Source organism: Ursus arctos, unplaced genomic scaffold (assembly GCF_023065955.2).
Source record: "Ursus arctos isolate Adak ecotype North America unplaced genomic scaffold, UrsArc2.0 scaffold_1, whole genome shotgun sequence".
NCBI classification, from domain to species: domain Eukaryota; kingdom Metazoa; phylum Chordata; class Mammalia; order Carnivora; family Ursidae; genus Ursus; species Ursus arctos.
In genome coordinates this window covers 95,359,783-95,372,253 of record NW_026622763.1, presented here as the reverse complement: position 1 = coordinate 95,372,253, position 12,471 = coordinate 95,359,783, and the positions used below count along the sequence as shown (strand labels likewise).

General features: G+C 45.7%; 1 protein-coding gene across 1 annotated transcript in view; it reads left to right on the top strand.

Moving 5' to 3' along the window:
• WDFY1 (WD repeat and FYVE domain containing 1) overlaps positions 1 to 12,471 on the top strand; it is a 46,707-nt gene that overhangs the window by 13,935 nt on the left and 20,301 nt on the right. The window contains exons 2-4 of the mRNA XM_026491824.4: positions 1,583 to 1,650; positions 6,476 to 6,549; positions 12,250 to 12,304. Of these exons, the coding sequence (XP_026347609.1) occupies positions 1,583 to 1,650; positions 6,476 to 6,549; positions 12,250 to 12,304 (197 nt within the window). The remainder of the gene's footprint in view (positions 1 to 1,582; positions 1,651 to 6,475; positions 6,550 to 12,249; positions 12,305 to 12,471) is intronic.

The following is a 12,471-nucleotide window of genomic DNA, read 5'->3' as shown; positions in this document are numbered from 1 at the left end:
TCCTCTTCAGCTTGCTTCTGCTTCTTTTAATAGGTCGACTTCATTCTTTCCCTTTTTTTGATGTGCAACATTCTGCAGTCCAAAGTGGAAAACGTGACCAGAAACAGCCTTTTCAACTATTGGAGATACTGATCTATTTTTCTCTCTCCCTGTTTCTGATTTCCCAAGGGAGGAGCTGATTGATCCATCTAGGATCAGGCGCCCATTTCTGGTCTAGCCAGTTGTGATCAGGGCTGGGATGTGGAGAAAGTTGGCAAAGGTTCCACTGTGACCAATGAGCAGCGGCTGGAAGATGGCGTGTTGTACACATGGCTTCTCCTATGCTGAGGCCTGTGTCCAGTTCATATACAAAGTAGTAATTTGCCCACTGTGCTGCTAGGTCCTCTTATTTATTTGGATGAATGAGGGTCAACATATAGTCTTTCTTTCTTGTGATCTGATTATATACAGTAATCTGTATAGATCTGAATTGTAGTTGGGCAAGTCCTGACAAATGCATGTACTCATGAAACCAACTCCCCAGAGCCTTGCCATTACCCCGAAAGTTCCTGCCTATCCCTTTACATTCTGTCTTCCTCCCCCAGGAGCAACACCATTCTGATTTTTATCCTCATAGACTAGTCACACTTGTCTTGAATGTCAAACAAAATGGAAACATGTAGTGTCAACACTTAGTCTTATGTGTTTCAGTTTAAGGTGCAGACATTTAATCAGTGCCAACTGTGTGCCAGAATCTGCGTGGCTGTTCGAAATCCTAGTGCGATGGTGACAGAGCTAAGAGTAAGGGGCAGTGGGACCAGTGAGACTCAGCACAGAAGGAGAGTGGGCCCCTGCGGGGAGAGGCCGTGAGGGTCCCAGGCATTGTGCGGTGGAAGGGACCTGGAGCTTTGAGGAGCTTCTGCGAGTGGAGGAGGAAGAGCCCTAGTGTTCCTTATTGTTCTCCTGACATGATAAGCCGGAATATTAAACTTTGGCTATTTTGGTCATTTGTCATTTTCCTGCCTGTGTGCAGGATTTCCTCATCTCCCCGTGAGGGTTCTGATGAAAGGAGAGGCCCAGAGACCTGGCGTGGGATGATTTCCTCCTGGGGGCAGGAAGACCGGGAATTATCGGGAACGAGCAGCGGTGTGGGCACAACTCTACCGGTTCTCCAGAAGCATTGTCTTTCCATTTATGTCTTCTGCTCCCCCCATTTGGCTCAGATGGCAAGCGGCCAAGTTTGCATAGTTTGTTTTTTACTAAGAAAAGCAGCAGTTTTCTTTGTGTATTCTTATAAGATTTTCCATATTATTAAAATTATTTGAAATCCTGACTCGTAGCTACCACATAACTTGCCATATATGGTCATAGATATGTAGCTGGATATGGGGTGCGTGTGGGTGCGCGTGCACACGTGCGAACTCTATATAACGTACTATGTGCTGTACTTGTGGGCGCTGCTGTATTTCTCCAATTTGTCCAATTGATTAATGTTGTAAGGTCAATTGGTATAGGATTGAAAATAAATCATTACATTTCCCGGGAGCACAACTAAGATGAAAGTGCTGAAGACTCCTCTCCCATTCTTTTCTTCTCTCCGCAGAACCATCCGAGTATGGCTGAAAAGAGACAGTGGTCAGTACTGGCCCAGCATTTACCACACCATGGCCTGTGAGTAGCTGGACTGTTCCACTTGAGGGGAGTATGTCTAATGCCTTTGGAGATTCAAATTTCAAAATGCCTGGTTAAAAAGTACTACTGGAGGGTGACTGTCAGTTGAGCATCTGACTCTTGATTTCTGCGCAGGTCGTGATCTCAGGGTCCTGAGACCCAGTCCCCCAGGGGGCTTCGTACTCAGCGGGGAGTCTGCTTGAGGTTCCCCCTTCCTCTCCCTCTGCCCTCCCCCACCTCAAATAAATAAATTAATAAAATCTTTCTTTAAAAAAGTGCTACTAGATTTCAAAATGGATTTCTTAGTTGCCTAATACTCCAACAGGCTGTGCTAAACTGCAGGAAAACTCCTTTTCTCTTGCAAAGGAAGTCAGATCTGCTGGCTTAACTGAAGCTGACTTGAGCAAAACTGAAAAAACAAGGAGAGGCAGGAGGAGGGGCATGCCTCACCGCCCCCAGGTTTTCCTTCCTTTTATTTTGCCAACCTGTATTCATAATGACTGTGTACTTGGCAGTGGCTGACATAAGAAAGAGCCGTGTATTCCCATGCTCCCATAACCGGCCTTGTGCCCAACCTTTTCACAAACTTCCGCGTACTACTGAGAGATTGGGTCCAAAGTATGACCCATTCTACATAGGGAATTTTCTCAATGGTTAAATATGCTCACAAAATAAATCTAGAAGATAAAGCTTTTGCAATGAGATTTTAAAAGAGCCCTGAGAGGCAGTGACATGAAATTACACCTAAGTTCCAGGCTTTCGTGTGGATGTGAGCAACCCTGCCATCCGTCCCTGCCATTCCTTCTCTTCCTCCTTTCTTGAAAAGAAAGCCCTGGGTGGAGGCCTGGATGCCACTCAGGCCCACGCTGGGGTTGGGTCCTGCTATCCCGAAGGGCCACACAGAAGGCACCCGTAGCCGCTCACTCCAGTATTCAGAGGACCCCCCAAGGAAGCGAAAAAAGGCTTTGGGGCCTGCCTGATGCTTTGTTCCTTCTGAAGACCACGGTCAGTCCTCTGAGGAAGAGCTCTCGCCGGTCGTTGCAGGCACTGTTGACAGTGTTCCCAGCTTTCTCAAGAGTATTCCAGAAGCAGTGGAGTGTGTCACAAACAGAGCAGCCAATTCTTCAGCAAATCCCCTCTAATCAGTCTGGGTCATTCTTCTGAGTGCCTCCTTTCTCAGCTGGCACTTTCTCCTTCATGCATTTGTTCCGGCGTGCGTGCACTGTTTGGCTCCTGTAATCACGTTTGGAGAAAATCAGGAGTCCATCAGGAGTGGGATTTTTCCTGCCTTCCCTGGACAGCTCGGGCAGGCTGCTCACCTCTGTCTTCGTAATTAAGGAATGAACATGAAGACTTTGGAACGCTGGTGTAAAGATAACTATTACAAAAGGAGCCAGAAAATCCTACAGTAGGTACCCTCTGAGAAGACTACCTGACAACCTAATCGTGATTTATTGTGCCAAGCAGTAGCAGCTCCTGCCCACGTCCGCACGGACTGTGCGTGCGTAACCTTGCTTACTCGCTTTCGATGACGGCGACCCGGTGTCTTAGTACGTGTACTCACAGAGCCCGTTGGATAAATTTTCAAATCAAATTTTGATAGTTTTGGAGCAGGGCAGAGGCATCTCTCAGACTGATACCTCCTTACTTCCGGTGGCCCAGGGGTGGGTCCCACAGCTGGAAATAGCAACGGCCCGAGGAAGTCCTGCCAGTGCTGGGGAATGTTCTGTCATCTTTGGGGCCAGGCTTGTTAACGCTACTGCTCCTATTCCTCCTTCCCTTCCATGCCTCCACACTTCACATTTTCGGCATAGCTTCATGTCCTTGCATCCTCAACCTTGGAGTTCATGCTCCCTGGAATAGAGACTGAAACGGATTTTGTCCTACATTCAGTTCACTTCCTCCTCCGTTTGTATTTAGCCCAGAAAGTTAGTAGAGCTTTGTATTTTCTCTCACCAAATTTAGCGGTAGACGTGTACACTCTTCCTGGGCTTTTCGATCTTGGGCTCATGGCTTTGGCTCTCTCAGTTGCCGTCCCTTGCTAACTTGGGTTAAACATACCCCCTGGAAGCAGCTCCCAGAATGCTGTGTCTGTAAGGATCGGCAACAACTGGAAAGAACAGGCATAGTGTCGTGGTGGGTGGCTGACACCCACATGATTGCACCTAAATATATTCAGCTTGTTGCTTCCAGATGCTTCCTTAGTGTGCTTTACAGTTCCATCTGGAACCGCATCACTGATGAGACTGTAAGAACCACTGCCAGCAGAGAACAGAATGAACGAATGATGAGAAATGCCTGCTTTACAGTGACTTTTAATCAATGACTCAATTCAAAATATGAGAAGTGCCATGTTGGCTCTGAAAACTGCAGATTATCCAGTTGAGGACATTTTAGTGGCCGTCCAATTTGAACTTTTTCTCGTGACCTAGCAGAGTGATCAGTAAGCCAGACCTTAGTGTATTGCTGTATGAGATCCAGTTTCATAACGTTGCCTCACATAACAAAAATAACTTTCAGAATCTGTTTTAGCTGAAGAAAAATAGTAACTCCTAGTTTCTATACCCACAGTGTGACTCATGCCTATGTTTTTGTAATACCATTTTATGAACTCACAGAGCTGTACAAGATAGATGATTTTTTTCACCATTTGGTAAGTGAGGAAACGGACGCCAGAGGGGTCAAGTCAGTTGCTTGTGGTTGGAATTCGGTCCAGGCCCATCGGACTCCAGAACTGTGCCGCCCACCGCAGTTATGGGTGGGCACTAACTTTTTCTGCAAAGGGCCAGCCTGTAAATATCTAGACATTGTGGGCCAAACAGTCTCTGTGGCAACCACTCAACTCTGCCCTCGTAGCATGAAAGCAACCATAAACAGTACATAAATGAAGGGGCCTGGCTGTATCCCAAAAAAACAAAAATGCTTTTATTTACAAAACTCGAGTTTCAAGCGTATGATTTTGGATTGTGATGATGGCTTTTTAAAAGGCCACAGATTTGAAAGATGATTTGTGTTTTACGTGTTTATAAAACTATGAATATCCATTTTTTTTAAATCAATACTGCTTATCTCATTAGAGGCTTCCCTTCTAGGAAAAAAGCCAGGACATCTTTAGATACCGAACAAATAAATTAGGGAAGCTTTTCTTTTTTCTTTTTTAAATATGAGAATTCTCTAGCCTCATAAAACTACTCAGCACATTGTAAATTTTACACGAGAGGATGTTACATATTTCTGTATAGTTTATTACAGGGTTGGACATAAAAAGAATTGAAAAGAAGCTTAAAACTAAACCGTTAAGATTTTTGTACTAACTTAAAAGTAAGCAAAAATGGTGACAATGAATCAGAAATCACCAATGCATGTTTGATTTGCCAAAGATATTTTTATGATGGTTATTGAAGAGTGTTTGAAGAAGATACATGTATCTTTGTGGTTATAATTCTTAAACTCGATCATCCTGTTTTAGAGAGAAAGAGAGAGAGGCAGAGGGAGAGGGAGAATCTTAAGCAGGCTCCACAGCCAGTGCAGAGCCTGACACGGGGCTCAGGCTCACGACCCTGAGATCACGACCTGAGCCGACATCAAGAGTTGAATGCTTCACCGACTGAGCCACCCAGATGCCCCTCGATCATTCTTCATAGTCTCCCACTTTGGTGCGGTGGGTGAGGGGTAACCGGCGTCAGTCAGGTGTAATTGTTCTGTGTGCAGACAGCTGCAGCTGTCTACCACCACCTACCACCTACCACCTACCACCAGCCAAGTAGTGCCCTGAATGCACCTGAAAAAAGCCTCTTTCCATAATCTGATCATGCGGCTCGCTGTGTCTTTAACTCCAGGGGCAGTCCAGTGTTAATAGTTTACTTTCATCCTTCAGTGGAAAATATCAGCCCTTTGTAGAGAGAAAACTTTAAACTGTTTTCAAATGGTAACGTCATTTGTAAGGTTTTTTTTCTTTTATTTTTTTTATAAGAAGTGTTACCTCAAAGTAAACTCAAGTTTGTTTGTTTCACGGTATGTATTCCCTCACTGTGGTTCTCCCATGGTCAATTAAACTTCTTTAGGCTGAAATGCACCCAAACATTTTTTTTTCTACATGTTCCATTTCCCAAATCACTTTAATTCTCATTTTTAGCAGAAGGAGATGATATAGAGTTTCTCCTTTCTGAAACTCTGGCCCAAGCTTTCTGGAAGAAAGACAGGTAGAACCTGGAAGGGGATATGGACCTGAGAAGAAGCAGGTGCCATCCCAGGCACGCAACACTGCTGTGGACAAACGAACATGTAGACACCTCACAGCTCCAGTTACTACAAACTGAGGTTGTGTATGTCATGGGAAAGGGAGCCTTTCTTGACCATTGGAAGAGAACACGTAATCCCAAAGTGGCTTTCCTAGCTTGCTCACATGTGCAGTGGGGAATGGGAATTCTGGTGCTAGGAACCCCTTTTCCACAGATTCTAGCTATTCTGTTACTGGTGACGGGGAAAGGGTTGGGGCAGGCTGGCCTGCTGAGTTTGGGGAACAGATTACTCTAAGCACTGTCCCCCACGCTCTGCAGCCTACAGGTAGGAGTTTCAACCAGATGAAACTTCATGCTGGCTTGCTTCCCTCAAAGTCATAAAAACAATGTAGAAGATTTTTTGAATTGGAATTTTAAACTTAACAGAAAGAACGTCAATAACATATTCCATTTACATCATTATTTCCTATAAAACATTCTTGCCCTCTTTTTAAAACCTAAATTGTATAACTTTTTAATGTATTTTGAACAATGACTTAGAATGCTTAGCTTTGCTTGTAATATGGTCTTTGTCTTTCTGGCAGCTCCTTGCTCTGCTATGGCTTACCATCATGACAGCAGACGGATATTTGTGGGCCAGGATAACGGAGCCGTGATGGTAGGTAGCTTTCAGAGTGTGTTCGTTATATTGACCACCATGTGTTCGTGTCTGTTGGACAGTTCAAAGAAGGAACAATGAATGACTGATTGGCATTAAAAATGTTTAATTCAATATAGATATTAGGCCTAAAAATGGATTAATTTTAATTTGTGCTTATTTTTAAACCAGTCGTAGAGCTCAGAATGCTTTCATGATTGCTGGTTTGGTGCTCAGCCTTCATACAGTGAACATATGGTCTGCAGCAGCCCTGTCCTTGAACCATGGGGGGGGGGTAGCTGGGGCAGGGAGGGCACAGTGGAGCGCTGTGGGTGCTCGCATACGTGCGTGCACGTGTGTGTGTGTGTGTGTGTGTGTGTAAGTGTAAGTGTAAGGAACTGTGGAGGGGGGAAGGAGAGCAAGGTCAGTGACTAGTCATTCAGCCAACAACTGTAACTGTTGAAGGCAGTGCTTCTCACACTAACTCTGGGGAAGGACCGGATATTTAAAAGTTAAGTTTATTATAGATTGGTAGGTATTTTTGTGGGTCTAATTGTGTGCGTGTGTGTCTGTATATATTTTCTTAATGGAGATGTAATTCACATAAAATTCACCGTTTTAAGATAATGTAATTCACTGGTTTTGCAGTATATTCACAAGGTTATACAACCATTAACATTCTCTAATTCCAGAACATTATCATCACCACCCCCCCCAAGAAACCCATACTCATTAGCAATCAGCCCTCACTCCCCCTTCTCCCAACTCCTGGCAATCACGAATCTACTTTCTGAGTCCAGAGATTTGCCTATTTTAGACATTTTATGTGAACAGAATCACATAATATTGTGTTGCCTTTTATGTCTGGCTGCTTTCACTTAGCATGACATTTCCAAGGTTCATCTACGTTGTAGCTTGAATTAGCACCTTGTTCCTTTCTGCGGTGGAAGGTATTAGCCCTTCACAACCCTTTGTGTTTCTGTAAGGTTGGGAGTCAGGTCTCCCCGTCATTCCTGAAGTTAGTGGTTTGACTCCTCTCACTGTTTCTTCGTCGCTCCAGCTAAACGTATGTCCATTTTATCTGTCTTTTCAAAAAACCAGTTTTGGTTTTATTGATTTTTTTTCTTTTGTTTTTCCTATTCTGTGCTTATTTATTTCAACTCTGGTTTTATTATTTTCTTCCTTCTGTTCGCTTTGCGTTTAGCTTGCTGGATTGGTATTTTCGATATTACACTGTTGAACGAGAAAGTCCATGGACTTCATCCTCGGGTGTCATAACAATATGAAATTGCTGTCACAGTTTCTGAATTCTCACTGCCTGTTTCTCCACTTCTCATCAGGACCAGCCATCTGCAGCCCACACCACATAGCACTGCTTTATAGAATAGAAACTGTAAGAAAGAGACCCAGCTAGTAGGGGTCCAGGAAGTGTAGAATGACATAGTAGGGACAGCTATACAGAATGTAGAAATTGCTGTGAGTGTGCCCACCGTCCTCCAGGCAGAGAGAGCATCTGGAGAGGGTTAACGCAGGCTTACTAACGTGCCAAGACCTAGAGGGTGGCGAGGAGCTCCCCGGGTGGGGCGGGTAGAGAAGGACCCCCAGATGCCGAGGAAGTGGGGGGGAGGGGGGCGGTGTGCAGGGAACAGCAGTGAGGTGGGTGACAGCATCACAGACCTACAGCTGAAGAGGAGTTGGAGCGGGCCACGGACACCTTGCATTTGAGTCTGTCTTCAGCACTCGGTGTTGAGCAGAGTGCTAACGACGGAGAACGTAGATGCGGTCCCGCTGGGCTGGTGCTTATCGTCTAGTGAGAGGTTCAGTTAATGCACAAGTAAATAAGCATCAAATGGCAAGTTGTAAGTGCCATGGAGACGTGAGCAGGTGCAGTGAGCAAGAGCACGCAGAGGGGTATGCGGCCCCACTGAGCAGGATGATTGGGAAGGCGGCTCCAAGGACATGACATTTCAGCTAGGACCTGAAGGGTGGGAAGGAGCCGGCCAAGCAGAGCCCGAGTATGTTTTCCAGGAATGAATGTCCATGTGAAGACTCGAGGTGGGAAGATCTCTGTGTGTTTGAGGCCTTGATGGAGGTTATCATGCTAGATGATGCTCACGGCCAGGGAGGGCCTGAGGGCTGAGGCCAGGTCATGCTGGGCCTGGAAGGTCTGGGTAATGTTTTAGGGTTAGTTGTAGATGCTGTGGGAACCTCTTACGGGGTTTTCAACAGGCGAGTGACATGCTAGAATTTACAGCTTTAAAAGATCCCCTCTGGCCAGTGCTTGGCGGACACTGGATCATTTGGGGGGTTGGGGCAGCGGGAGCGGAAACCGGATGGTCAGGCTGTTATGGCGGCCTGGATGAAAGGGTGGTGACAGGGAGAGTGGACAAAAGCCACTTGACTTGAGGTGCATCAGGGAAAGGTTGGGCGTGAGGAGGGGAGGAAGAAGAGGAAGTTGGGTGATGGCCAGGTTTCTGGCTTGAGTGACTGGGTGCGCAGTGGTGTCATTTATGGAGAGGAGAAGGACGTGGGGATGTGTGGGGAAGGGGCATTTGGAAGAAAAAGGGACAAGAAACCAAACAACCAACCGTACAGTTGAGAGACCAGGGGGCTAACCAGTGGCAGTGGGAAGTCAGCATTGGATACACAAGTCCAGAGCCCAGTGGGAGTCTGGGCAGGGAGATCATGCATGTGGAGCATTTGTTAAGCTGTAAGAATGCCTGTGTTCACCTGAGGAGAGAATGGGAGGACACAGGGCCCAGGCCTGTGTCGTGAATAATAGCATTTAGGAGTGGGGTTGGTGGGGAAGCCCACCAGGGCAGAAGGGGAAATCATGATCCTTCTGTGTGTTAAGGACCTCACACTGTATCCTGTAAACAAGTTACCCCAACTTACATAGTCCTACGCATCATTTACAGAACTAAATGGGATGTGTGTTCTCTGGTTCCACACCAGACCTACAGCTTCAGAATCCCTCAGTGGCGGGGTCTGGGAGTCAGTATTTGAGCAAGTCCTCCAGGTGAATGTTGGCTCACAACCTTGGGAACTTCCCAGGTGAAATCTGAAACCAGCCCCCCTACTCAGAGGGCAGGGAAAGACTAAAGAAAGAGGCGGGCCACTCCAGATGGCTGGGTGGCAGCTTTAATGAGCAAGGGAGCTTGCATACGAGGCTTGTGTTGAGTGGCTGCAAGATGAGTAAATCTCTGCCCCCATCCACCAGAATCTTAGAAGTTTATGTAGAGACCTCAGCTGGGTTCAGTTACGTATATCGTCCAGATGGCCCCAACACCACATCACTATCAAGGCTGTGTGCTTGGAACAGCCTCTGCAATGGGGAAGGCAAGTGGGACACACATACCAAAGACAGGGGGAAAGGGTGAGGAGCCTCTGATGGCTGACTGCCAGGGTCCAGCTCATGGGTCAACTGGTGGTTGTGTCCTTTCAGTGATCTCTCTCAGCAGTGAACCTTAGGGTCGAGTGCATTAGGGAGTCACTGCATAGAGGGGAGCCATTGAAGAGCATTAATCGGGGGAAGATAGAATGGTCGGGTTTCTGTTTTTGTGAACTTAATGTGCCAGTGTGGAGTTTGGGGGGACAAGGCTGAAACTGAGGCATCCCAATTAAGAGTCTGTTTCAGGACCCCAGTGCGGCACTGTGAAAGGCTGGGTTAGTGCTGGAGGAGAGGTGTGGGCTTTGAGAGGTCTCTGGGTAGCAGACGTGATGGGTGTTTTATAGAGAACAGTGTTAAGATGGCTTCCAGATTTTTAGCCAGGATAGTGGTGGTGAGTGGTCAGCTACCCTCTAAGACAGAAAAGATGTGATGCAGAGGGGCAGGTGACGAGGTCAGTATTACAGTTGGGTACATGGGCCTCAACCTCAGGGTGTGATCTGGAATCGGGGTTGGGAGTTCTTGAACATAGGTGTCAGTGGAAACCACAGCAGTGGCTGAAGGGAGAGCAGGTAGACAGAAGAGCAGAGAGCCAAGGTCACATTCCCTGGGAAAATCAGTATTTAAGGGAAAGTCAGAGGACTGGGAGCCCAAGGGGGAGACAGAGGCAGAACGGGCAAAGTGGGAGGAGAGCCAGCCAGGACACTGTGGCCGTGGAAGCCAGAGAGGCAGTGAGTTTCATGCGGGGGTGAGTCACAGTGTCAGGTGCAGAGAGAGAGGGTGAGGTCAGGCCTGGAAAACGACCTTGGGAGCGGCAGTTAGCAGCTGGTGCTCAGCAAGGGAAGCCCTCTCCGGGCCGTGGTGGTGGCGGCAGGCGTGTGGTGGGTCACCAGTGTGGGCTGATCTTTAGAGAAGGCGCTGAAGAAAGTCGTAGAACTGCTAAAAGAGTTTTGTTGTTTTCTTCTTGTTTTGTTTCTGAAATTAAAGGCTAAGAAGCCTTGAGAGTGTTAAAGGGCCAGGAAGGAAAAAGCCGGTGGAAAGGACAGGCTCTGCGCCCAAGCAGTTCACTCAGCAGTAGGCGGATGGGGAGGGCTGCAGGGTTGGGCTCGTCCAGCTCTTTGCCATCAGCCCGGGACTGCTATAAATACCCCAGTAGTAGTAGACGCAAGTGCGCTTGTTTCTCTCCTTCTGAAAATTTTATGGGAATATCATGGTGATGTGCGTACACATCTATAACCAGAAGCCACGAAGCACCAACGGTTTCTCCAATGGTTGCACATTTTATTTCTCTAGGGACCCTTCTCGTGGCTCCCAGTTCAAGGGTAGACTCTGTGGTTATAGGACATTGTATAAAAACTCATGGCTCTTCAGTGCACAGGGGCAATGTAAATCCAGTTTATCGTTCATTAGCAGTTATTGATTTTACATACAATGATACATATACTAATACATTTATTATACTGTCCCCAGTGTGTGTATGTATATATACACACACACAGCATACTATATATATTAATACATATATATACACATACTAATATATACTGGTACATTTTTGTACTTTGCAATACCAAGATGGAGAGCAAGGCATCAGTATTCCTGTGTGTGTGTGTGTGTGTGTGTGTGTGTGTAACAATTCATAATGTCCATGTTACTTAGAGCCTTAAGAACTTCTCAGTTAGCATTGATCAATAGAATTCTTAGTGCTTTTTCTTCAGAGTTTTGTCTTCTTGGTTTTATGCTGAAGCTGATTTTTTCATTAAAAAGCATATACTTTTATTTTTTCTGACTTATAAAGTATTACACATAGTCTATAAAAAATTTGGGAAATACAAGAATATTAAAAGAAGCAAACCACTCACAATCTCTAAATTTCCCTTTTGTGTCTGTGTCCTATATGACGTATATCTAATTTCCCCCTACATTGCTAAGATTCCCAGTGCCTTATTTTCACTGTAGCTGAGAACTCGGTTTGTAACGGGTCTTCTTCGCAGTTCTGCTGTACGCGTATCATCTTGAGGAATATTCAGTGTAGCCAAGAGAGCAAATTAACAACATGTCTCCTTTGCAGTAGCTACAAAGCTTGCACTTTGGGAGGAAGGATGAACAAAAATGCTGTGTTGGTCAGCAGCACCTTTATTCAGTCTGGTCCCCAAAAGAAATAGTGGCCTCAGGACAAGTCTGATGAAAGAAGCAATTCCGTATTATTCTTTTACGGCTAATCTCGAGTCCCTAGTCTGGTGGTAGCTAGTCTGGGATTTTACTTTGTTTTTATAGTTAAATTCCTGTTTTTAAAACCGTAACTGTTTTCTTATTTCATGTGTTTATTTTAGGAATTCCACGTTTCTGAAGATTTTAATAAAATGAACTTTATCAAGACCTACCCAGGTAATTATAATACACACACATGCTTGCATGCACATGCATGTAGACAGACACACACAAAACGCCAGCACTCTTACGATCAAAATCAGGTTGTCACGTTAACTTTGTAAATGTGTTGCCCCTAGTTATATAGGACGCTGTCAACTCTTCAGAGTTATTTACCATCCTTT